Genomic DNA, 27,218 nt, shown 5'->3' on the forward strand with positions numbered 1-27,218 from the left:
TTCCATTGGGGGATAAATCGCGCTTTGGAAAATCGCAAGGGGGGGGACGTTCGTTCCCGTTACGTGAGCAAGCTACGTCGGCGGGGTGTAGCCTGTTTCACAAAGCACTTACGCCGACGTATAACACGTTACGCCGACGTAAGTGCCAATGTGCGCCGGCGTATGTGTGCGGCAGACCCACAAACCAACATGTGCCTAAAAACAGGCTACACCCCGCCGACGTAGCTTGCACACGCCGGCGTAGGGTGGGCGCACATATGGGCTGGGCGCATGGTGCCGCTCCCATTGATTAGCCATTCAAACATGCAAATGAGAAAAAATACGCCGATTCACGAACGAGCGTGTGCCCGGCGCAGGCTACGCGAGACGCGCGTAAGTTGTGCGTCTGGCGTAAAGTTATTCCCCATAAAGGAGGTGCAACCCGGCAACAGACATGCAAAGGTCTGCACCAGGGAACGCAAGCCGGCAGATTGTGCGTTGGACGTGTGACTGGCTGGGCGTACGTTATGTTCACGGCGTACGCGGTGATCCGGCGTAGCTTGGGCAGTTGTGCTGGCGTGGGGGGGGGGTGCTGTGCATGCGTCCACGTCACGGCGCATGCGCAGTTCGTGATACGTACCTGCATTGGTGTGCGCAGCCTTATGCATTAGGGTGTGCACCCCAAAGCTCAAACATATTTGCCTGTGTCTGCATGTGCATATACAGTATACTGATGGTGTCAGCAGAAGTTTTTATTTTTATTATATTTTATTATTTTAGGAGCCACATTAGGGACTTTGGTGAAATATCAGGGGTCTATTTCTGTGCTGCACGTTTAACGCAGTATATTTCTGTGCATTACTGCACATTTAACGCAGTATGTTTCTGTGCATTACTGCATGTTTAACGCAGTATATTTCTGTGCATTACTGCATGTTTAACGTTGTATATTTCAGTGTGTTATTTGCCATTTAATGCTGTATTTTTCTGTGCATTAGTGCACATTTAACGCCGTATATTTTGGTGCAATCTGCGCCACACAGGATGATTAGGGTGTGCCCAGGCACACCCTGTGCGCACACCTATGCGTACCTGTCTGGCGCTCGGCCCATCATTTGCATGGGGTCACGCCCACTTCCACCTATGCCGGTGTGCGCCTTCGAAACCCACGCCACGCCGGCGCAGCGTTGGGAGCACTGGCTTGCCGAATGCAACGCTTGCCTCTCCGCGCTACGTTGGCGTGGCGTACGGTGTTTGCTCTACGGCGGCGTAATGTGCGCCTTGCTCTCTGTGACTGTGGGCCATAGGCAACATTAAAAACTTGGGAGGGTTCCAACCCTTTCTTCCTTTTAACCCTTCCTACTAAAGATTTTTATTTTCCGTTAAAGTATTTTAATAAAATTTGGGCAACATTGGGGTAGATTCAGGTACCTGTTACGGCGGCGTATCTCCAGATACGCCGCCGTAATTTTAAATCTGCGTCTGCGTTTCGTTGCGCCGATTCACAAAGGCAGTTACGCTGTAAAAATAGGCTTCCTCCACCGACATAACTTGATTGTGGCGGCGTAGAATTGTGTGCAATATCACCTTGGCCGCTAGGGGCGCTTCCGTTGTTGTCGGCGTAGACTATGCTAATTTCTTAGATAAGCCGATTCACAAACTTACGTGCGCCCGGCGTTCGTTTTTTACGTCGTTTGCGTTAAGGCTTTTTCGGCGTAAGGCTGCTCCTGCTATTAGGAGGCGCAGCCAATGTTAAGTATGGACGTCGTTCCCGCGTTGCGATTTGAAAATTTTATGTTGTTTGCGTAAGTCGTCCGTGAATGGCGCTGGACGCCATTTACGTTCACGTCGAAACCAATGACGTCCTTGCGACGTCATTTACCGCAATGCACGTCGGGAAATTTTAGGGACGGCGCATGCGCAGTACGTTCGGCGCTGGAACGCGCCTAATTTAAATGATCCATGCCCCCTACCGGATCATTTGAATTACGCGTGCTTACGCCGGCCCCTTTTACGCTACGCCGCCGCAACTTACGGAGCAAGTGCTTCGTGAATACAGCGCTTGGTCCTGTAATTTACGGCGGCGTAGCGTAAAGATGATACGCTGCGCCGCCGTATCAGTGCGCGCCCCTACCTGAATCTACCCCAGTGTCTCCTTCTGTCTTGTGGAAGATTTCGGTAGATGTTCAGCCCAACCAGTGGACAATGGAGTTTTACGCACTGATGGTGGCCGGCGTAGAAGAGTATACTCTTCTGTTGCCTATAATACTTCCTGGCCAGCCGGCATACAACTCCTCCATGGGAATTTCTTCTAGCTCCTATCCCGTCCCTCCATCGGCATTTTTGTTCCTACAGATGGCTTTGGACAATAGGGGGGCCGTCATTAGCATGATAATACGAGCCTATGGGGCTCTCGGAGAACTTTCATGATGTCACCGGGTTACTTGTGTCACACAAAATAAATCCCACTGAATAAAGGGAGAGTGAAAAGGATAAGTAGGCTTGTAAGGGTCTGAGAGTGCTTCTCAAGTTTCGGCAGAGTGGGGAAAAAAAAAAAAAGTTTAAGCCGAGGAATTTTTTTTTTACCCCCCCTATGAGAATGCCACCAAATTTGAAAGCCACCAAAAAGTGTCTAATTTGTTCATATCTTAGACCTCTGAGCTAAACTTTAGGCAAATATAAAAGTTATAAAAGAAATGCAGATCTATAATCATGAAGGATTTCTTTCTAATTGTCAACACTTTAAAAAAAAAAAAAAATCACTGCACCCAGCCAAATGGATTTTTTTTTTTTAATTTAAAAATATTTATTTTAGTTTTTTGGACAACCCCTTGCCTTTTAGCCCAAAAAATGGGCAATTTTTTATTTCAAATAAATACATTTAAAATTAATTTTTTTTTTTATTAACTTCGCTGAACCCTACTTGAACCAAATCCAGGGCGGATTTAGTTCAAGTAGGGTTCAGCGAATTTAACTTACATTTTTAAAAATTAAAAATTTGTTTATTTGAAATAAAAAATTGCCCATTTTTTGGGCTAATAGGCAAGGGGTTGTCCAAAAAAATTTAAATAAATATAAAAAAAAAAAAAAAAAATCTATTTGGCTGGGTGCAGTGATTTTTATTTTTTTTTAAGTGTTGACAATTAGAAAGAATATGGGCTAGATTCATGTAGGGGCGCGCAATCTAACGGCGGCGCAGCATATCGTATTTACGCTACGCCGCCGCAACTTACAGGAGCAAGTGCAGTATTCACAAAGCACTTGCTCCGTAAGTTGTGGCGGCGTAGCGTAAATGGGGCCGGCGTAAGCGCTCGTAATTCAAATGTGTAAGGGGGGGCGTGTTTTATGTTAATGTGTGTTGACCTGACGTGATTGGCATGCGCCGTCCGTGTACATATCCCAGTGTGCATTGCTCCAAATGACGTCGCAAGGACGTCATTGGTTTTGACTTGAACGTAAATTACGTCCAGCCCTATTCGCAAACGACTTACGCAAACGACGTAAAAAATTCAAAAATCAAAGCGGGAACGACGTCCATACTTAACATTGAGTGCGCCTCATAGAAGCAGGCGCAACGTTACGCCGAAAAAGCCTTACGCAAACTACGTAAAAAAACGAACGCCGGGCGCACGTACGTTTGTGAATCGACGTAAGTAGGTAATTTGCATATTCTACGCCAACAACAACGGAAGCGCTACCTAGCGGCCAGCGTGAGAATGCACCCTAAGATACGACGGCGTAATAGAATTACGCCAGTCGGATCTTAGGCTAATGTCGGCGTATCTAGCTTTCTGAATACAGAAAGAAGATACGCCGGCGCAGCTTCGAATTTACGCGGCGTATCTATGGATACGCCGGCGTAATTCTTTGCTGAATCTAGCCCCTTGTTCTTAAATGCCAGCAAATATTTCCCTCCTGGCTTCTTGAACCACCTCCTGCCTGGCCTATAGTATATATAAAAAGGGCCACTGTGGTAACACTGTACTGCTCTGGTAAAAGTGCATAAAAAAATTGTAAAAAAGAATAAAAAAAAAAAGGGAAAAAAAAGTATAACAATATAATCAATAATTGTGATTTTTTTTTTCTTTTTTTTACCCCTCTTCATGACCAGACCATTTTCTTGCGATACGGCACTGCTTTGCGTGGTCAGGAGATGCTGCACCCCCCAAAAAAAATCTGTCCTTTTTTCCCCCACAAATCAAGCTTTCTTTAGGTGGTATTTGATCACCTCTGCAGTTTTTATTTGTTGCGCTATAAACAAAAAAACAATATTGAAAAAACTTTTTTTTTTTTTTTTACTCTCTGCTATAATACATATCATATAAAAAAATGTAAAAAAATCAAATTTCTTCTGCTACATATTTTTGATTAAGAAAAAAAAAAAAAAAAATCCCAATACTGTAAGCGTATATTGATTGGTTTTCAACAAACTATGGGATATTTGTATGGAATAATTTTTTTTTTTTTAACTAGTAAAGGTGGTGGTCAGCGACATATAGTGAGACAATTCGGCAGACAAACCGGACACTAAGTGACACTTTTGATATTTTTTGGGGACCAGTGATACTAAGAGAGTGATCAATGCTAAACAAATATGCACTGTCACTGTACTAATGACACTGGCAGGGAAGGGGTAAACAGGGGCAATCAAAGGGTTAAATTTGTGCCTAGGGAGTGCTTGCTAACTGTGGGGGAGGTGCTTTAACTGTGGGAAGACAGAGATCCGTGTTCCTGCTTAGCAGAAACACAGGATCTCTGTCTTCCCTACTAACAGAACGGCGATCTGCCTTATTTACAAAGGCAGACCGCCGTTCTGTCTCTGTCGGGACCCGCTGACTGGCTCCGGCTGTTTCCAGTCCCAGTGGAAGCGGGTCGGCGGCGGCGTCCGCGCGTCCCGCTGACCCGGAAGTGCACTGTACGTGATTCTGCGCACAGGAGCCGCCGTCCCGCAGTAAATGTGCTTGGGGTGGTCGAATAGAGGTTAAAGCGGAGCTCCACCCTAAAGTGGAGTCCCGCTGATCGGAACCCTCCCCCCCTCCGGTGTCACATTTGACACCTTTCAGGGGGGAGGGGGGTGCAGATACCTGTCTAAAGACAGGTATTTGCACCCACTTCCGGACACACAGTCTCGGGCAGACTGCGGGCATTGCGTCACCTCCCGCACCCCCCCCCCCCCCCAGTTGTGTGCTGGGAAGACTCGGCTCCCAGTACACAGCGGGAGCCAATATGCCGTAGGGAACCAGGCAGTGAAGCCGGAGCGCTTCACTTCCTGGTTCCTTCACCGAGGATGGCGGGGGGAGCAGCAGGGTGACGAGCGATCGCTCATCCTCTGCTACAGACGGCGCTGGACTCCAGGACAGGTAAGTGTCCTAATATTAAAAGTCAGCAGCTGCAGTATTTGTAGCTGCTGGCTTTTAATATTTTTTTTTCAGCGGACATCCTCTTTAACATACTATCACCAGTCGGTGTTCCTGATCACTACCACAACAGACATATGGTGATGCTGCACTGCTGTGGCAACAATATGTAAAAAAAAAAAAAGTGAAAAAAAAAATTATTTCATTTAATTTCTTCAGTTTCCAGAAAATTGTGGCAAAAAAAATGACAACTTCAAAAAGTCCACCATGCCTCTTACTAAATACCTTGGACTGTCTACTTTTCAAAAAAAGTGTCATTTGGGGGTTATTTGTACTGTCCTGGCATTTTAGGGCCTCAGGAAATGAGACAGTCCCCTAAAGGTCTGCTATGTATTTTGGGGTCTTTTAGAGAAGTCTGTGTGTTTTTTTTTTTTTTTTAAGTTCCCTGGGGTCATCAGCGGGTTTCTAGGGGTAGAAGCACCCACTGCTTCCTTAGCAACCTTTGACAGCGGGGAGCTGTCATTTATAGAAGCAAAGGAAATACCACTTCTATAGATGTTGCTCCGCTCTGGTTGAATGGACAAAAGTTTGGCCCTGGGTATAAGTTAATTACATTTTTTTCTTGTTTTTTAGATCCCTTCTAGAAGTTGAGAGTACACGACTATACTCACCGACTGCAGATTATAAATTGTCTTCACCTTTCAGTGGTAAGTATCTTGATGTTGTTACTATTTCTCAATAGGTGCTTACTGTATAGACATATCAACTTATGTGAGCTGGTAAAAAAAACGCAGATTTGCTGATGTCTTAGAGCAGGGGGTCTCCAAACTTTTTAAACAAAGGGTCAGTTTACGATCTTTCAGGCTTTAGGGGGCCCAGACTGTGGCCACTGTGTGTAGAAAATGTCCCCGACATCACTGGGAGTTAACACTGCCCCATCATTGGTTTTACCAGGAGGTGTTAATGGTGTCAGTGGAAGGAATGGTGCCTCATCATTGGTGTCAGTTGGAGGAATAGTGTTCCAAGGGCCAGGTAGAGGCAAACAAAGGGCCACAGTTTGGAGACCACTGTCTTAGATCATGTTTTCTCAACCTTTTTAACATGGAAGATTGAAATAACTTTCCGGACCCATAGTAACAATTACTATATCTACAGCTCATGGCACATTGGCACGATGTTCAGTAGGAAGAATTTGCTTTAAATTGGTGATCAGTGTAAAGAATGTCCCTTACATTGGTGATCAGTGGGAAGAATGTTCCTTACATTGGTGATCAGTGGGAAGAATGTTCCTTACATTGGTGATCAGTGGGAAGAATGTTCCTTACATTGGTGATCAGTGAGAAGAATGTTCCTTACATTGGTGATCAGTGAGAAGAATGTCCCTTACATTGGTGATCAGTGAGAAGAATGTCCCTTACATTGGTGATCAGTGAGAAGAATGTCCCTTACATTGGTGATCAGTGAGAAGAATGTCCCTTACATTGGTGATCAGTGAGAAGAATGTTCCTTACATTGGTGATCAGTGAGAAGAATGCTCCTTACATTGGTGATCAGTGGAAAGAATGCTCCTTACATTGGTGATCAGTGAGAAGAATGTTCCTTACATTGGTGATCAGTGAGAAGAATGTCCCTTACATTGGTGATCAGTGGGAAGAATGTTCCTTACATTGGTGATCAGTGTAAAGAATATCCCTTACATTGGTGATCAGTGGGAAGAATGTCCCTTACATTGGTGATCAGTGAGAAGAATGTTCCTTACATTGGTGATCAGTGAGAAGAATGTCCCTTACATTGGTGATCAGTGGGAAGAATGTCCCTTACATTGGTGATCAGTGAGAAGAATGTCCCTTACATTGGTGATCAGTGAGAAGAATGTCCCTTACATTGGTGATCAGTGAGAAGAATGCTCCTTACATTGGTGATCAGTGGGAAGAATGTTCCTTACATTGGTGATCAGTGGGAAGAATGTTCCTTACATTGGTGATCAGTGGGAAGAATGTTCCTTACATTGGTGATCAGTGAGAAGAATGTTCCTTACATTGGTGATCAGTGAGAAGAATGTCCCTTACATTGGTGATCAGTGTGAAGAATGTCCCTTACATTGGTGATCAGTGGGAAGAAAGTTCCTTACATTGGTGATCAGTGGGAAGAAATCTCCTTATATTGGTCGCCAGTGGGAAGAATGTCCCTTACTGAGCAACTGAGTAAGGAAACTCAGCACAGGGATGATGGGAACCCCTCATAATGGCCAAAGCAGGTGTACAGACCCAGGAACTCATCACAGGGATGAGAGGAACCTCTCATAATGGATGCAGCAAGTGTACAGATGCCAGAACTGAGCACAGAAGTCTGACCAATAGAGGCTTTGAGGATTAGAAGAGACTATTAGGTGGTTTTACTTTCCAGCATCTATCAAACATTGAAATACCAGTTGTAGGTGGCTTGAAACTTGTAGGATATAATGGGAAATTCTTCAAATGTTTGAAGAAACATGGGGGGGGTAAATCCTTCCCTCTTCTCATAGAGGAACATAACTAAGGTAGGCCATAGACAATGCAAATTTCTTTCCTGCAACCACGAGTAACAAGGGAATGCCTCCTGCCGAGACATTGTCTGCTCCTGGCTGGGGAGGGGGGCTGGGAGAAGCCATCCCCACCAAGAGACGCAAGTGAATCCAGTAGGCTGGTTGCACCCAAGTTGATCGATCAATCAACTTGGTAAATTCATACTGCAATACATGGTTCGATTCTTGGCCTGTTCCTGCTGAACCGACCGAGATTCAAACCTTCTATGGCCAGCCTAACTCGGTGTACTTTCTATTCCTATTGGTTCCATGAAATAAAAAAACACACATCCTTAGTTGGTCCTCTTTTTATCCCCTAGAGACCGTATTGCAATAAATATATTTACAGTGTGTTAGGCAATCAATATTAATAACTTTCATTCACGGCATTCAGTCCATTTCATTATTCCTAAAAAAAGCCTTCAGAGTTTAAAATATGTTTAATAAAAAAACTTACATAGTGACAGATCATGTAAATGTTTCCTATAGTTACCATAGCATAGTGAAATCACAGACTGGTTTCCATAGTGAAGTATTTTCCTGATGACTTTGTTGCTGGTCTTTCATTGAATTATGTTATAAGGTCCTCCTTTTTTTCTTCTTCTCATTCTTTTGACATCGGCGAAAGGTTAGAACCTCTGTCACTCCACCATTTTGAAGAAAATAATTCAATTATCAGAAAAGAGTTTTGGAAACACTTTGAATTTGAATAGAAATAATTGGAAAAGTCAGTCTAAAGCCTTGTACATACGATTGGACTTCCGACCAACTTTTCCGTGGATTTTGGTTGGAAGGGCGTTGGCCGTGAACTTGTTCTGCATACACACGGCACAACATTTTCAGCCAACATTCACCAAACCACGTGGTTTTTCAGCTCTTTACCGCCACCCTTCGGGCAACTTGTTGGCTGATGTTTAACATTGGTTGTGAGCATGCGTGTTTGTACATCGGATTTTAGTTGGACCAACTTGCGTACACACAATCGGATAAACCGACGTAACAGATTTATTGCCCAATAGTTGGTGAGCATGAACAGCCAACTTTTGTTGTCATTAATTCAGCCAACAATTGTCTGATGGAGCATGCATACACGGTCGGATTATCTGACACAACATGTCCATCAGAAAATTATGGCCATAAAGTTGGATCACGTGCAGTGTCGATCCTGACCTCCCTGGGGCCCTAAGCAAAATTACATGGCGAATATGACATCTTACATTAAAGTGAGCTGAGGGTGCTGACTTCTTACCTCTTCTCCCATGCAGCCAGCGAGTTGAGAAGCAGGGTGAGGGGCTGAAAATGACTTCTCACCAGGTGGGGCCTCTAGTAATTTGGAGGGGCCCTCCGCAGCTTTGCAGGGCCCTAAGCGGCTTGCATAGTGAGCCTATAGGGCGGATCGTCCCTAATCGCGTGTATGAGGTTTATACAAAAGACCGATGACTGCTAGCATACAGCATAAAGCCCCATTCGTTTCAAGAGTTTTACCAAAATGCTTTCAAGTTTCAACTAGACATGTGCTTTTTGTTTCATTACGAATCGATATTCGGCCCAAAAATTTGGATTCGAATGTAATTACTTAAATTTTCAAATTCGTTTGATAATTCGGATTCGGATAAGGAATGGATCCAAATTTGTTGTTCCTTTTTAAATTTCGGATGCACGTGAGGATATTGATCCAATCAGCTCATGCCATTTCTCTTCAATTATCGTCCAAAAATATAGAATCCTTCCAAATAGTTTTGATATACTATATGAATAACAAATCCACCCGAAATATGGAAACTGAAAACGAATACATAGCACTCTTCCGAAAAAAATGCAAATTTTTTTTTAATCCACCTGGGCCAACGAATAAATGAAATGAATGCCGAAGATACAAAACTAATTCCGAAAACAAATCGGTTCAACATAATGAATTTGATTAAACTAAATTCTTTAATTAAAGAATGCATCTGAAATGTAAAAAGAAATTCTGGCATGCACATGTCTAGTTTCAATATGCTATACTTTTTATGTTCATTTGTTATGTAAAACTCATGGACTTCTTTGTCTTCTTCTAGACTTTGTGTTTGAGAAGTCTCCTCTTCGAAAAAGACAGGCTGAAAGCATGAAGACACCAGTGGCCAAGGACTACAGACTAATCTCTACCAAAAGGCAGAGTGCGGAAAAAAGTCAACAGTGGACACACACGCCAAGCCGCCACCTGAATGTAAAGAGTACCTCTTTTTCAAGTAAGCCGAGCCCTGTAACCAAAGAGTTTCAGAAAGTTAGCTCTGTCCTTCAATCTCAGAGTCTAAAATATACCAAAGCATCCACAAACAAAGCAGCAACACCAATACCCTCAGTAAAAATTGAGAGGCGCCCTCCAACTGAAGACGTCTTTAAGAAGAGTAAAGTGGAAACAATCTCTTATTCGTATTCTCAAGGTTCAACAAAAGACCAGCCTTTAAAAAGAACTTTGTACAGTAAAAATGATGCAGAATTAACGATAACTGAAGCTGTTGAAAATGGATTTGTATTGCCAGACGAAAAGGAAATTATAGCTGCTCAAGTAAAAACTGATCATTTGGAGTCTTCCTTGAAAACTGTAAAAGATCATCATACTATAGTCCATCATACTGCAATGGAAGATCAGCAAGGTTCTCTGAAAGTTGATATCAATGTCAAAGACCTTGAATTGAATGATGAAGCTCAAGGAAAGGAAGACCTTAATGTTCAACATATAGAATTCAACCTTCCAACTCAAGCCTTTGAAAATGAAGAATCATACCTGGTTGTTGAAAAAGAAGAAGTTGGGACATGCCAGATGGTATTATCTGAAAAACAAGAAGTTGTGCAATCACTAGAGTACCAAAATATAGAGACATTAATTAAGGAAGATGTTAAGGACCACCTAATGGTACCGGCTATTTCAGAACCTTTCACATCAGATGCAAAGGCCGACTTATTGGCCGCAACGCCAACACATGAGCAAGAAAACAGTACGACTATCATTTCAGCTGAAACAGAGGAACCAAAAGCACCTTCTTCTGAGGTTGTGTCTGAACCTTTGACTCAACAGGAACAAGATCTTGTATGCCAAATATCATTTGACCTTGAACATGCTATAAGCCTTTCTAGCAAACTTCAAGCTGACCAAAAAACTGAATCTGAGCCAGATAACTCCAGTTTAGAAAAGCTGGAGACTGAAAGCGAAATTCAGGCAGAAGAAGCTATAGTAGATCAGCAGATCATAAGTACCCTAAAGGAAAACAATACTCAGCTATTTAATGAGGAACTCATTGAGTATAAAGGCCAAGAAAACGAGGATAAAAAACTGCAGGAGGACTTTGACTTAAAACTTGCCCAATCTGAAAGTCCTCTTGAAAAAAGTAAAGACTCTACAAACACAGTAGAACAGTTGGATGCTATCAAACAAGAAATTTGTAATTCTGAAGAAGAAATAAAGAAGGAGGAAAGTTCTCAAGAGCATGAGACAGAGCAATCCAGTGAATTTGTCAAATTAGTTGAGGACGCCAATCAAATACCCAAGGACTCCGAGAACAACCAGGAATTAAACCAGGAAGAGCAAACGAGTTTGGAACTGCATAGTTTAGAACAAAAAAATAAAATTTATAATGTAAGAAAAACTCAGATAATTTGTGTTACAGAACAAATGACTGAACAGTTCATTGTTGATAATAATGAAGTTGTTGTGCAGTTGGACGCTACACAGGCAGACAATATGTATTTATCTGAAACTGGACTAAAGGAAATTAAAAAAGAACTGGAAAGTCTGGAGTTGGGTGAAAAAGAGCAAGAGATTCTAGATATACTTGGCACACAGATAGGTGCTTATGAAGTGCAAGTAACCAAGTTGGAGTTAGGAGAAGCTACAAATCAGTTAAGTGATGCTACAGAGGACAATGTCCCATTATTTGAGAATGTGGATGAAAGTCAGCATGTTAAACAGGAAGAGCAGAAATTGTCTCAACCAAGAGATTCTGAACAGGATCAAAGCGATCTAGGACAGGCACTGGACATTCAGCTGTCGGAAGATAACCAAAATCTTCCTGATGACAATGCCACTGAAGATGTTGCACAACTCTTGAATGATATTGATGATGGTGGTCAGTCAGTGGATAAGAGCCAAGAGCAATTTTGTGACAATAAGCAAGACGGTAGCATTGTGTCTAAAACAGAACCAGTGAACAGTTTGCCGTCTTTCCAAGAAGAAAAATACATCGAAATTACTCAGACTGAACAACAAGACAAGTTAAGCCTTGATCAAGACAGTTTACCATCAGAGAGTAAAGATGACGCAATAGAGGAACCACAATCTGCCCACCAAACTTCACTGTCATATGATAGTGCTGGAAATGATGTGAATGCTGTTGTAGAGGAGTCTGCTGTAAATCAGTTCTGTGAATTGAAACAGGATTCTGCACAGACATTTGCCGAAAAAGAAGACTCAATACCAGATGAGCTAAAAAGTCTTGAGCCACCAGTGGCTGAAGAAGATATTCCCAAAGTAACTGATGGTACCATAACGCTACAGAAAAAGGTTGAACAACCATTTGAGGAAGAATCTGAACCTTGCATTAAGCAGGATATGGTAGAGGAACCTACCACGACAAACTCCTTACAAGAAAACCAACAAAAAGAATACAAGTCAGAGGAAATATTAACAGAATCTAAGAAAACAGAAGAGGATATTCTGCTTAATGAATCAGAACAAGCCAATCAAGAGTTAGTAGATTCAGTAGCTTGTGCTGTGTCAGCAGAAGAGGTGGAGCTGGACAGCCCTGTATTGGCTGATGGAGTCCAGGAAACAGAACCTAGTTTTGAACTCATCAGTGATGCAGAGAGCAAAATTGTTTTTCAGATTGAAAGTGAAGACATAACTCAATGGACAGAGAAGGTGATAATGCATGAGTGTACCTTCTCTGAACAGCATGCAAATGCCAACTTATTAGCTGTATTGCCACCACATGAACAAGAAAAGAGTACGACTCTCATTTCAGCTGAAACAGAGGAACCAAAAGCACCTTCTCCTGATGTTGTGTCTGAATTTGAACCTTTGACTCAACAGGAACAAGATTTTATAGGCCAAATATCATTTGACATTAAACATGCTATAAGCCTTTCAAGCAAACTTCAAGTTGACCATAAGACAGAACTTGAGCAAGATAACTCCAGTTTTCAAAAGCTGGAGACTGAAAGCAAGGTTCATGAGGAAGAAGCTATAGCAGATCAGCAGATCATAGGTACCTTAAAGGAAAGCAATACTCAGCTACTCAATGATGAGGAAGTTGTTGAGGATAAAGGCCAAGAAAAAGAGATTGAAGAACTGCAGGAGGACTTTGACCTAAAACTTGCACAAGCTGAAAGTCCTCTTGAAGAAAGTAAAGACTCTATAACTCAATGGACAGAGAAGGCAATAATACAAGAACTTGACCAAGAACCTCTTTCTGATATACAGCCAGAAATTGTCCTCCAACGGGAAGATGCAGATGAAGAGCCTAGTGAAGGTCCAAAAGAACAAACAAGCCAAGACAATTTAGAAAAGACAAAACAGGACACCACAGAGGAAGATGAGAAGAACAGTAAAGATTTCAAGGATTCTGAGGCTAATCAAGAGCAAGACCTTGTCGAAGAGCCCCTCTTTGGTGAGGAGTCACAATTTAGTCTTGAGCAGAAAAATAAAGTATGTTTCAGTGAAGCGATAAAAGAAGAAATAAGTAAAGAGACTGATGAAGCAATTTCAGAAACAGCAGAACAGGTTACCACTGTAGACAGTCAGGTGGAAAGCAAACATTTTGTGAGTCCTGAAGCTGACCAAGAGCCAGCCTTTGTCCAAGAGGATGTCTCTGATGGTAAAATCTTGTTTCAACAAGAAAGCGTAGAAAAACATACCAGTGAAGATACCAAAGAAATTATAAGTGAAGTTGATTGGGAATCTGTTACTGAAATAGTAAAAATGGACACCTCTGAAGAAGGCAGATTCCTAGATTCCCAGAAAACAGAAGCTGATCGAGAGCCAGAACTTGACCATGAGTCTATCTTCAGTACAGAGGCTACAATCACCGATCAACAGGAAAGTGTATTAGATTTTGACAAAGCAACAGAGGAGGAAATTATTGAGGAGAGCAGCAAAATAGTTTCAACTATAGTAGATCGTGTATTTTCTGAGAAGAATGGAGAAGTCGAACAATTAGAAAAAGCAGAATCTGCAGAAGTATCCACAGAACAACAAAGTCAAGCAACAGAAATCAAGACAGAAAAATGCATTAGTGGGACTGAAAGCACTGAAAGTGATGTTCACTTAAGTGATGTTGAACCACTCAGCCAAGAATCCCGACTTCCTGAACTTGACAAAAAACCAGAGCTTGACCAAGAACCTCTTTCTGATATACAGCCAGAAATTGCCCTCCAACAGGAAGATGCAGATGAATATTCCAGTAAAGGCTCAGAGGAACAAACAAGCCACAACAATTTTGAAAAAGTCACCGAAATGACAAAACAGGACACTACAGAGGAAGATGAGAAGGACAGTAAGGATTCCAAGGATTCTGAGGATAATCAAGGTCAAGACCTTGTCGAAGAGCCTATCTTTGGTTCAGAGTCACAGTTTACTCTTGAACAGAAAAATGAAAAAATATGTTTCAGTGAAGCTCCAGAGGAAGAAATAAGTAAAGTGACTGTAGAAACCATTTTAAAAACAGAAGAACATGACATCTCTGTAGAGAATCAGGAGGAAAGTAAAGCTTTTGTGAGCTTCGAAGCTGACCAAGAGGCAGTGCTTGTCCAAGAGGTTATCTCTGATGTTAAAACCTCCTATCAACAAGAACACGTAGACAAACATGCCAGTGAAGGTCCAGAAGAAAATATAAATCAAGTCAGTTGTGAAGCTATTTCTGAAACTGTAGAGAAGGACACCACTGAAGAGAATGAAGAAGACAGTAAAGATTCCCAGTTTCCAGAAACTGACCGAGAGCCAGAACCTGACCATGACTCTATCTCCAGTACAGAGGCCAAGATCATCGATCAACATGAAATTGTATTAGATTTTGACAAAGAAACAGAGGAAATTATTGAGAAGAGTAGTGAAGTAGTTTCAACAATGGCAGAAAATGTATTTTTTGAGAAGAAAGAAGTCGAACAATTAGAGGAAACAGAAACGGCAGTAGTATACACAGATCAAGAAAGTCACACACCAGAAATCAAGACAGAAAAAAGCATTAGTGGGACTGAAAACACTGAAAGTGAAGCTCACTTAGGTGATGTTGAACCATTTGTCCAAGAATCCCAAGATCAAAAACCAGAACTTGACCAAGAAATCGTCCTCCAACATGAAGATGCAGGTGAATATTCCAGTAAAGACCCAGAACAGACAAGCCAAGACAATTTTGAAAAAGTCACCGACTTGACAAAACATGACACCACTGATGAAGATGAGCAGGACAGTATGGATTCCAAAGATTCTGACTCTAATCAAGGGCAAGACCTTGTCAAAGAGCCCCTCTTAGATTCAGAGTCACAGCTTACTGTTGAGCAGAAAAACGAAGAAGTATGTTTCAGTGAAGCTACAGAGGAAGATATAAGTAAAGAGAATGATGAAGCAATTTCAGAAACAGCAGAACAAGATACAACTGCAGAAGGTCAGGAGGAAAGTAAAGAATTTGTGAGTCCTGAAGCTGACCAAGAAATTGTGCTGGTCCCAGAGGACAGCTCTGATGTTAAAATCTCCTTTCAACAAGAAAGTGAAGAAAAGCATATCAGTGAAGATACAGAAGAAAAGATAAGTGAAGTCACTTGTGAAACTGTTTCAGAAACAGTAGCAAAGGATACCCCTGAAGAGAATGAAGAGGAAAGTAAAGATTCCAAAAAAACAGAAGCTGACAAAGAGCCAGAGCCCGTCCATGAGTCTCTCTCCAGTGCAGAGGCTAAAATCACCCATCAACAGGAAAGTGTATTAGATTTTGACAAAGAAACAGAGGAGGAAATTATTGAGGAGAGCAGCGAAATTGTTTCAACAATAGTAGAAAATGTATTTTCTGAGAAGAAAGAAGTTGAACAATTAGAGGAAACAGAGTCTGCAGTAGTATTCACAGAACAACAAAGTCAAGCACCAGAAATCAAGACAGAAAAATGCATCAGTGGGACTGAAAATACTGAAAGTGATGCTCACTTAAGTGATGTTGAACCACTCAGTCAAGAATCCCAGGATCCTGAACCTGACCAAAAACCAGAACTTGACCAAGAACCTATCTCTGATATACAGCAAGAAATTGTCTTCCAACAGGAAGATGCAGGTGAATATTCCAGTAAAGGCCCTGAAGAACAAACAAGCCAAGACAATTTTGAAAAAGTCACCAAAACGTCAGAACAGGACACCACTGAGGAAGATGAGCAAGACAATAAGGAGGCTAATCAAGGGCATGACCTTGTCAAAGAATCCCTCTTTGATTTGCAGTCACAAATTACTGTTGAGCAGATAAATGAAGAAGTGTGTGTCAGCAAAGCTACAGAGGAAGATATAAGTGACGAGACTGAAGAAGCAATTTCAGAAACGGCAGAACAAGATACCACTACAGAGAGTCAGGTGGAAAGTACAGATTTTGTGAGCCTTGAAGCTGGCCAAGAGACAGTGCTTGTCCAAGAGAATGTCTCTGATATTAAAATTTCCTTTCAACAAGAAAACATAGAACAACTTGCTTGTGAAGTTACAGAAGAAATTCTAAGTGAATTAAATTTTGAAGCTGTGTCTGATACAGTAGGCAAGGACACCTCTGAAGAGAATGAAGTAGACAGTAAAGATTCCCAAGAAACAGAAGCTGACCAAGAGCCAGAACTTGGCCATGAGTCTATCGGCAATCCAGAACAACAGGAAAGTGTTTTTGATTTTGACAAAGGAACAGAAGAGGAAATTATTGAGGAGAGCAGTAAGATAGTTTCAACAATAGTAGAAAATGTATTTTCTGAGAAAAATGAAGAAGTTGAACAATTAGAAAAAGCTGAATCTGCCGTAGTATGCACAGAACAAAAAGATGAAGCACCGGAAATCGAGATGGAAAAATACATTGGTGGGACTGAAAACACCGAAGCTCACTTAAGTGATGTTGAACCACTTAGCCAAGAATCCCTAGATCCTAAACTTGACCAAAAACCAGAACTTGACCAAAAATCTATTTCTGATATACAGCTAGAAATTTCCCTTCAACAGGAAGATGCAGATGGATATTCCATTAAAAGCCCAGAAGAACAAACAAGCCAAGACAATGTAGAAAACGTCACTGAAATGACAAAACGGGACACCCTGGATGAAGTTGAGCAGGACAGTAATGATTCCAGAGTTTCTGAGGTTAATCAAGGGCAATACCTTATTGAAGAGCCCCTCTTTGATTCAGAGTCACAATTTACTCTTGAGCAGAAAAGTGAAGAAGTATGTTTTAGTGAAGCTTCAAAGGAAGAAAAAAGTGAAGAGACTGATGAAACAATTTCAGAAACAGCAAAACTGGATACCCCGGTAGACAACCAGGAGGAAAGTATAGAGTTTGTGAGGCTTGAAGCTGACCAAGAGGCAGTGCTCGCCCAAGGGGATGTCTCTGATGTCAAAATCTCCTATCAACAGAAAAGTATAGAATCACATACCAGTGAAGGTACAGAAGAAAAGATAAGTGAAGTTAGTGTTTCTGAAACAGTAGCGAAGGATGCCTCTGAAGAGCATGAAGAAGACAGTAAAGATTCCAGAAAATCAGAAGCTGAGAAAGAGCCAGAACTTGACCAAGAGTCTCTTTCCAGTGCAGAGGCTAAAATCCCAGATCAACAGGAAAGTGTATTTGATTTGGACAAAGGAACAGATGAAAAAATTTGTGAGGAAAGTAGCGAAGTCATTTCAACAATGGTAGAAAACGTATTTTCTGAAAAGAAAGAAGTTGAAACATTTGAGGAAACAGAATCTGCAGTAGCAAGTACAGACCATGAAAGTCCCATACCAGAAGTTGAGAGAGAAAACTTCATCAGTGGGACTGAAAACACTAAAAGTGATGCTCACTTAAGTGATGTTGAACCACTCAGCCAAGATTCCCAAGATCCTGAACTTGAACGAAATCCAGAACTTGACCAAGAACCTATCTCTGAAATACAACAAAACATTGCACTCCAACAGGAAGGTGCGGGTGAATACTCCATCAAAGACTCAGAAGAACAAACGAGCCAAGACAATTTAGAAATAGTCACCAAAATTATAAAACCGGACACTACGGAGGAAGATGAGCAGGTCAGTAAAGATTCCAGAGATTCCGAGGCCAATGAAGGGCAAGACCTTGTAGAAGAGCCCCTCTTTGATTCAGAGTCACAATTTAATGTTGAGCAGAAAAATGAAGAAGTATGTTTCAGTGAAGCCACGGAAAAAAAAATAAGTCAAGAAACTGTTGAAGTAGTTTCAAAAACAGCAGAACAGGTAACCACTGTAAAGATTCAAGAGTATGGTACAGATTCCAGGGATTCTGAGGTTGAACAAGAACAAGAAATTTTCAAAGAGGTCCTCCCTAATACACAGCAAATTGAAGAAACATATTCTAGCAACTTGACAGCTGAAGCCATAAGTCAAGAGACAGATGAAGTGGTTTCAAAAACAGAACAGGAGGAGACCTTTAAGGAAAATGAAGAGGACCAGCAATTAGCCAATAATGAATGTGATGCCGAAGAGAATAAAGCCACAACGATTGATCAAGAACAAGAAAGTAAGTTGCCAGAAATTGGAAAAGATGATCAAATTAGCGAATTTGATAATACAGAGGAGAGAACTCAAGACTATGAACCAGTCAGCAAGGAATTGAAGGATCACAAAGTTGACCAGGAGATAGAGCATGATGCTGATTCTCAAAAAGATGTAGAAGCCAAAGGTAACTTTCAGTTTGAATGTGAACATGAAACGCATGGCCAAACATGTGATGTAAAAGAGATAAATCAAGATATTCAAAAAGTAAGAGTGATTCTGCTCGAGCAAGATGAATTCACACTGATAAGTGCTGAGCATGAAAATCAATGTTCAGGAAGCAAATTAGAAGAAAGTGCTGGTCAAAATATCAATGGTCCAGAAGATACCATCCAAGAAACAGTTGATTCCAACACTTGTCCTTTGCTAACCACTGTGGTGAAACCAGATAGTGCAGTTAATATTTATAAGCAGGAAACTGAACTAGACTCTGATCAATGCTCTGACGCTAAAGCTACCTCTCAGCAGGAAATTGAAGATGAACACTTAAAACAATCAAGCAAAGATAAAGAATTAATTGAAGAGACATATGAAGTGGCTTCCACAGCTGAAGACTGTAGCCTATCAAAGGAGAATGAAGAGGTTGTTTCATCCCAAACGGAACCAGAAGATGACCAAAATATTAAATTTTCCCTGTTCGCCATTCAAAACAATCTTCGATTCACAAGTGAAAATGATGCAGAGGTCCAGCCTGAAAAACAGTGTGAGCTGTCTTTAGATGGTGCAAAACCAAGTGTAGATCTGGTTGCTGATGGTGATAAGAAAGCTGAAAGTACGGATGTGCCACATGATGAAATTGCGCATGATAGCTTAAACAAGGAGGAAGGCATTTCAGAAGAAAAAGACCTTACAGAAAACAAACACGAAACAGAAATCACAGAGAAAAAGGAAGAGGCTATTGTAAGTGAACCTTCATGCCAAGACTCAACATTTGCTCCAGAACGTAATAACCAGATTCAAGAGAACCAAGAAAAATATCTGGAATCTGAAACGAATGATCAAGGAGAGGAAAAGCCTACTGCTTCTGAGACAGAAAGTGAAACTATCCTTGTAGAACATAGCGTAGAACAGAAACTATATGCTGAGAACCCTACTGTGACACCAGATTTTGAAGGACTCACGGACAAGCAGAGCAAAACTGAAGATGTGGAAACACATAGCAATCTCGATGAAGAGATCTCCAAATCTGATGAATCCCTGGACTCACAAGATATTTCAATTTATTCTCAGAAAAGTGAAGACTTTGAAATTAGCAAAGACTACCAACTAGAGCAAACCCTTCCGGACTCAACACCATTGCCTAATCTTGATGAGTTTGAGGACTTCGTAGATGATAAAGAAAACATTGTGTCAGAAGAAGCTCAGAACGTTGTAGAATCCTGCTTTCTTCCTGAACCAGAAACAGAAGAATTAGATGATAATTTGGAGTTACAGTCATCACAAATAGCCCCATGGCTTGAAGCTGAAGAACCTAAAGAAACAGGCAAGTCATTGAACTCACAAGAAGACATCTTAATTTCCTCACAAAAGAGTGATAATTTTGAGACAAGTGATGAAGACCAGTTAGAGAAGACACTGCCTAGCACAACACCAATATCTCACCTCACTGATGGATCGGAAAATTTGTCAGAAGAGCAGGTGATCTTAGAACCAGAAACACCACAAACTGATGATGGTAAAGATTTTCAGAAAGACGATATTGAACAAAGTGGAACAAAGGAAACTGAAAGTGTATCTGAAACCACAGAATTCCTTTTTACAGCAGAGCACGCTGAGTCAGAATTAGTAACTCCTCTAACTAATGATGTCACTCAAGAGGAATCGACTTACACAAATCCAGAACAAAATGTTGTTTTTCCTGGAGATGATAGTGATTCCCTAGAGAACTCATTCAACTCACAAGAAGATGTCTCAATTTCCTCACAAAAAAGTGTAATTTTCGAGACAAGTAATGATGACCAGTTAGAGAAGACTCTGCCTGGCACAACACCATTATCTAACCTCACCGATGGATCTGAAATTTTGTCAGAAGAGCAGGTGATCTTAGAACCTGAACAACCACAAACTGATGATGGTAAAGAGTTTCAGGAAGACGATATTGAAGATACTCAAGATACTCAAGAAAGAAAAACTTTAGAGCATACTCAAGATGTTACAGAAGTTATTGCAATAGCTACAGAAACAAGTGTCATCTTGGAAAGTGACACATCCATATCTTCAGATGAATCCTCACCAAATGTGACAGCTATTGGACAGGAGACTGAGCAAGAAGATAATAAAATTGACACTGAGGAAACTCCTCCTGACGTTGAAGTGAAAGAGGAAATTGTAAAGGTTGTGCTAGAGGAAGTGGAAGAAACACACGAAGATAAGGCATTCTTGACAACCAAACCAGGTCCTGAACACGTAGAATTTCATGCCTCCGATGAAGAGAAAGACACCACGGATGAAATCAGTGACTCTTCATTTGATTCTAACAGTGGCAATGAGAGAGAAATCGCTGAGGAACAACATTGTTCACCAACAGAAAACAGTATTCATGTTAAAACAGTAAATGGACTGCATGGGAATACCATTGTGCAAGCCACGCTTGACTTAGAGGACTATATGGTCAATGGACATTCTACTGGTGAACAAAGCAAAATCGTCATTTCTGAAAGGAAGACCATTGTAAAATTTGAAGAGGATATTATAAATACCCATACTAAGGATATTATAGAAGAGTCTGTTCTCAAATTTGCAACCTCAGAAGGAAAGAGTGAGGGCCTCTTCCAATCTTTACTCGAAAAATCAGAGCTTAAAGAAGGTACCCGGTTTGATGAATCTTCTGAAATAAAGAGCACAATCCATACGGTTGTTGAGTATGTGGACTCTGCTACTGATGAAGATATTTACACCAATAAAACCTTAGAACCTTACCTTAGTGATAGTGATTTTACCAACCAGTCTACCTTAGTCGGTCAAGATCTTGTCGTAGACAAAGACACAAACCAGCAAACTGTTAAGACACACCAAGAAAAAGAAGATGCTTGGTCGTCTGACGAGTAAATTAGACTATGTTTTTCTGTTTGTGAGAAAACATAAACTTTATTTATTTCTTGGTCACGACAGCCATGAGTGGTTTTGCCCAATTCCTAGAGAAAGAAAAACCAGTTGGTGCAAATCAAATGGAATATTCCAACATTCTTCCAAAACCTGTGCTGGTAAAGTTATGTGGACACAAAGGAGGGCTGGAACTTTTCAAGAGATCCATACTGCCAAATGGATGCAAAATTGAGAGGCCACCAACAAATCCACAATTTATTTATGAATAAGATCAGTCAAGGAGATAACTAAGCAATGTATCTCCTGGATATATGAAGTGGCAAGTGTGCGCGTCTTCTTTTTTTTTTTTTGGTAATCTTTTGTGTGGGTCCATGGGCACAAACTTCAAAGAACATTCAGAAATACTCCAGATTTTCATTGAACTCAAGTTACCTCTCTCTGCGTATCCTGCCAATGATTTACTAAGTAATTGCTTTTTTTATTTTATTCGGACTGTTTTATTAAGTGTCTTGCACGGTGAATTGCCTCTATTATGTATGAGCAGCACATATTTGCATGTCACTATTCTTCTGTGCTTCGAATTTAAAGTTCAATCGATTTGCGTTTTATTCATATTCGTTTACTTAGAATCTATAAGGATAAGGAAAAGTGCACTGTGATATTGCCAGAGTAAGCTCTAATATCTTGTTGCTAACTGTTTCAAAACGTTTTATGTATGCGTGGAGCAGTCATTTTGTCCTTCATGATTGTTGGCCATGATTTATTACCGTTGGTTTCCAATGGTCCATGTCCGATGTCAGTGCTTGCTATAGCGACCAGATGACCGGCAACACAGTATGCTTTGACAAATACGTTTTATGTATGCGTGGTGCCATCATCTTGTCCTTCGTGTATGAGGCCATGGTTCATTACTATTGATTTTTAATGGTCCATGCCCACCGTCCATGCTTGCTATAGTGACCACATGATTGGCAACCCAATATGCTTTGACAAATACGTTATATGTATGTGTGGTGCCATCATCTTGTCCTTCGTGTATGAGGCCATGGTTCATTACTATTGATTTTTAATGGTCCATGCCCAATGTCCGTGCTTGCTATAGTGACCACATGACTGGCAACCCAATATGCTTTGACAAATACGTTATATGTATGTGTGGTGCCATCATCTTGTCCTTCAGGAATGTTGGCCATGGTCATTACCAGGGCTCAAGTCCTGCGGGAACGCGTGGGACCAGAGTTCCTGCACTTTTTTCACAGCAGGAACTCAGTTCCCTTTGCAGAACTAGAGCAGCCGAGAGCAGCCGAGCCGCCCAAGCCAATCCTTCACTAAGCGGCGATGCCCAGCTCGAGTCACTGTCAGGGGCAGGCGAACCTTAGTAATCCTTATGTTACTGGCCGCTTCCTGTATATGGATTCATCGGGTAGTGTGCGGGTATTCCTTCACTTCCTCGATGCCGCAATGTCTCCTGGGAGCTTTTGTCATTCTTCCCAGGAGACATTGCAGAGGTCTGCCACGAGTTATCGCGGGATTTAGAAAGAATATGCGGTTTAGTAATTATGCATATGAGCGTATAATTTTTTTTTTTTGGTGGGGAATTGGATCTTCGGTGGGAGTTCCCACACTTTTTTCCCCAGGACTTGACCCCTGGTCATTACCATTGGTGTTCAATGGTCCATGCCCAATATCCGTGCTTGCCATAGTGGTTAGATGGCCAGCAACTCAGTATGCTTTAACAAACCAAGGCCTAGCATTTCAGATATCTTTCTTATAGTTGATAGGGTACAAAATATCTACCAAAAATGCCTTGCTAAGGGTTCCTAATGAGTTTATAGCCAGCGTGACTACTGCTAGACCCTAAAAAAAGTGACCAGATGACCGGCAACCCAATATGCTTTGACAAATACGTTTTATGTATGTGTGGTGCCGTCATCTTGTCCTTCAGGAATGTTGGCCATGGTCATTACCATTGGTGTTTAATGGTCCATGGCCCAATGTCCGTGCTTGCCATAGTGGTCAGATGACCGGCCACTCAGTATGCTTTAACAAACCAAGTCCTAGCATTTCAGATATCTTTCTTATAGTAGATAGCGTACAAAATATGTATCAAAAATGCCTCGCCAATGGTTCCTAATGAGTTTATAGCCAGCGTGACTACTGCTAGACCCTAAAAAAAGGTCTGCTATCCGTCAACCTATTCTACAAGTGCTTAAGTTTTAAACGCTATCTCTGTTGTATTTTTAAGAAATAGTAATGGTTTTGGAATAGAATGGCAGTGGTAATGGCAATACCTTTTTGTATTTTAAGTGACTATATAGAGCTGTTTAACAGTCCATTGCCCAATTGGCCAAGTGTTTGGTTTTAGAAAAATTGGCATATTAACATATCAAAAAAAAGATAAAACAAAATACTTCAAATTATTTATTGAACAGACCAATGGGAGAAAATTTGAGAAAATCATTGATAGGGATTGTATACACTTTAAGTGCTAATTCTTAGGTGCAGAAACCCATAGCAACCAATCACAATTCATTGTTATAAAGCCATAAATTCTGATTGGCTGCTGTAAATGAATGCCATTAAGAATTAATACTTATGAATGAAACTTTTTATTAAATAATGCCACTTATCTTGGCTTAAGCTAATGGAAGCTTTTATCTGATTGGTTTATATTAGTTACATATATCACATGCTGTATTGTAGTAGTAGTGGGCCATATTCTCAAAGAATCTCCGCCTGCTTCGCTTAGGGCACTTACACTCCGCTGTCCCAACTTACTGGAGCAGGTGTTGTATTCCCCAACCACTTGCTCCATAAGTTGGGACAGCGGAGTGTAAGTGTCCCGGCGTAGCCTGGCGGATCTCCAAGGGGGCGTCTTCTATTCAAATGAAGCGCGCCCCCGATGCAAAAGAACTGGGCATGCGCCGGGCTGCAAAAAGCCCAGTGCGCATGCTCCAGTTCTCGGGGGAAAACGTCAATGACGCCGACGTGTGCGTCATTGACGTAAAGTCGTATTCAAGAACGACTTACGTAAACGACGTATCCGACGAAAAAACACGACGGGGACCCGACGCCATCCGTAACATGGCCTACGCGAGACTTGCGGAAACTTACCCCTCATATAGCAGGGGTAAGTTTCCGCTTACGCAAACGACGTTAGCGACGGTTACGCGACGCAAACTCGTTTGGGAATCGGCGTAGAAGGATCATTTGCATATGCAAATGACTCCTTCACGTAAATGCCATCTAGCGGCGGCCGGCGTCATTGCATTTAAGATCCGCCAGTGTAAGATGGCGGATCTTAAGTGTATCTATGCAAAAATGATTCTGAGAATCAGGAGCATAGATACACTGGCCTAAAAAGGGAGTTACGATGGAGTATCCGACTTACTCCATCGTAACTTCTCTGAGAATATGGCCCAGAGTTTCTTTACCTACGTTTGGACCTTTGTGCTTACAAAACCCTGTTCGTGCTTTGAACGGTCGAATGTCTATTAATATGAATTTGGCTGATCATTTAAGAGCATGGTTTCATGGAAGAGGTCTCATGGTATCATGTCTCATGGTAGAGGCGGCCATTTTTTACTCTGAGTTCATGTATTTTCTATGACCTTCATTAGATCTGGCTTATATCTGTGTGTAGTCACCAAGTATCCCTATTTTTGCAAATGGTCCTATTCCCCCACCCCATGGCTCATAGAATGTACTACTAGGCAGTCAATTGCACACAGCAGGCTACCCATGAAGCACACAGGAACATTCAGGAATGTGCCCACCCAACCTTTCCAGGAGTGGTGGAAACTATGTCAAGCAAAGGTCTACTACATGGACTCAGAAAATGGCTTCCTCCACTATGACCCGTGGAATGTCCTACCAGGCAGTAAATTGCACACAGGCTGCCACAGCAGGCTGCCAATTAGGCGCACAGGAACATTCGGGAAAGTGCCCACCCAGCCTTTCCAAGGGTGGTGGAAATCATTTCAGGTGAAGGTCTCCTAGACAATACATGGACTGTAAAATTGGCTGCCTCCACTATAACTGGACTAGATTCGAGGTTTTTGGTACCCAATGTTTTATAATGCTGTAGATAGCGTTTTTGTAGTAGGTTCCAAAGGCATACACCAATGATGTGCCTAGCGGTGTCTGAGAGCCTTTTACCGACACTGCCCCCACTAAATACATGAATGTGCTCCATCCACTTAGCTTTGCCAAAAGCTCAGACAATGTATACAATCGAGCTTAAAGAGAACCCATCAGGGTGTAAATATGGGAGTGGCCATTGATGACTTGTTTTTTAAAGGTGCAGGTTTCTTCTCCTTTGTTGCTCAACTCCTAGCTGGCGAGTCACTGATCCAAAATGGACACGCGCACATCAAGTGCTGGCATGCTGGATGCGCCATGCTTGTTCCAGGTTGGTGTCTGGTAAAGTGGCGATACAATGGTGAGGATGGAGATGACAACCCTGGAACCTGTACCTGGAGACAGAAGGCAGCAATGAGGGCTTCCATTTTTCTGTCCTGACTGCTTCCTTATACAAGAATTGTATAACTGTGCCTTCATATGATGACTTAATAAATCGGACAATATTTTATCATCTTCTGTTGTTTCAGTCTACTGCTTTTCTGGCCATTTTATGTTTTACTGCTGATAGTTCTCTTATGACAGAAGAAAGTAGCAAACTCCATGTAGATATACAGTGAAAGACACAAATGAATGCAGCTCTGAAATCATTAATACATCACTAAATGTATTCATTAAATACAACAGTGTAAGTACCTGAATGTGACCTAGTATCAGCCTCGGCAGGGCTGGAATGTGAGAGAAAGAAGCAGAACAGGGAGCCAATCGGTTCATGTGCTGACAAGAAACAGAAGCGAGAAGAGAGCAGCGTGAGATGAGGTTATCCCTGTGCTGCTTCCTCTTTTACTATCCAGTTTCAGGAAGACCTGGGCTTGAAGGAAGTGGGTTGAATGATGTTGGCCATTAGACTGATGACATCTAGGGACATAAAAAAGTACTGCGGGGGAAATTTCTGGATTGTAGGGGAAGGAGTTCTCATTTAAGCTAGCCAAAATACTAGCCAAAACATTTATTTTCTAGTCCCCAGGGTTACAATCTCTGTCAAGTTTTTTTTGCCGTCTGTGTCCCCATTTGGGAATCTAACGTCACTATTCTTGGGGTCCATTAGTCTTGGGGGTCATTGGTCCTGGTGATCATTGCTCTTGGTGATCGTTGGTCTTGGTAATCATTGGCCCTGCAATCATTGGTTTTTAAGGACCATTGGTCCTTGGGGTCATTGTTCCTGGGGATCATAGGTCATCAAAATCATTGGTCTTGGGGATCTTTGGCCCTGGGGATCATTGGTCTTGGAGATCATTGGTCCTGGGGATCATTGGTCATGGGAATCATTGGACTTGGGGATCATTGGTCATAGGAATCATTTGTCTTGGGGTCCATTGGTCTTCGGAACATCATTGGTCTAGGGATCCATTGGTCTAGGGATCTATTGGTC

At 41.7% G+C, this 27,218-nt stretch overlaps 1 protein-coding gene across 1 annotated transcript in view; it reads left to right on the plus strand.

The window, feature by feature from the left end:
• The window catches only part of NES (nestin), a 46,568-nt gene extending 24,254 nt beyond the window's left edge, over window positions 1–22,314 (plus strand). Inside the window, exons 3-4 of the mRNA XM_040332587.1 lie at window positions 5,970–6,043; window positions 9,960–22,314. Coding sequence (XP_040188521.1) covers window positions 5,970–6,043; window positions 9,960–21,709 — 11,824 coding nt within the window. The 3' untranslated portion in view covers window positions 21,710–22,314. The remainder of the gene's footprint in view (window positions 1–5,969; window positions 6,044–9,959) is intronic.
• The last annotated feature ends 4,904 nt before the right edge of the window (window positions 22,315–27,218 follow it).

This window comes from Rana temporaria, chromosome 13 (genome assembly GCF_905171775.1).
Source record: "Rana temporaria chromosome 13, aRanTem1.1, whole genome shotgun sequence".
NCBI lineage: Eukaryota > Metazoa > Chordata > Amphibia > Anura > Ranidae > Rana > Rana temporaria.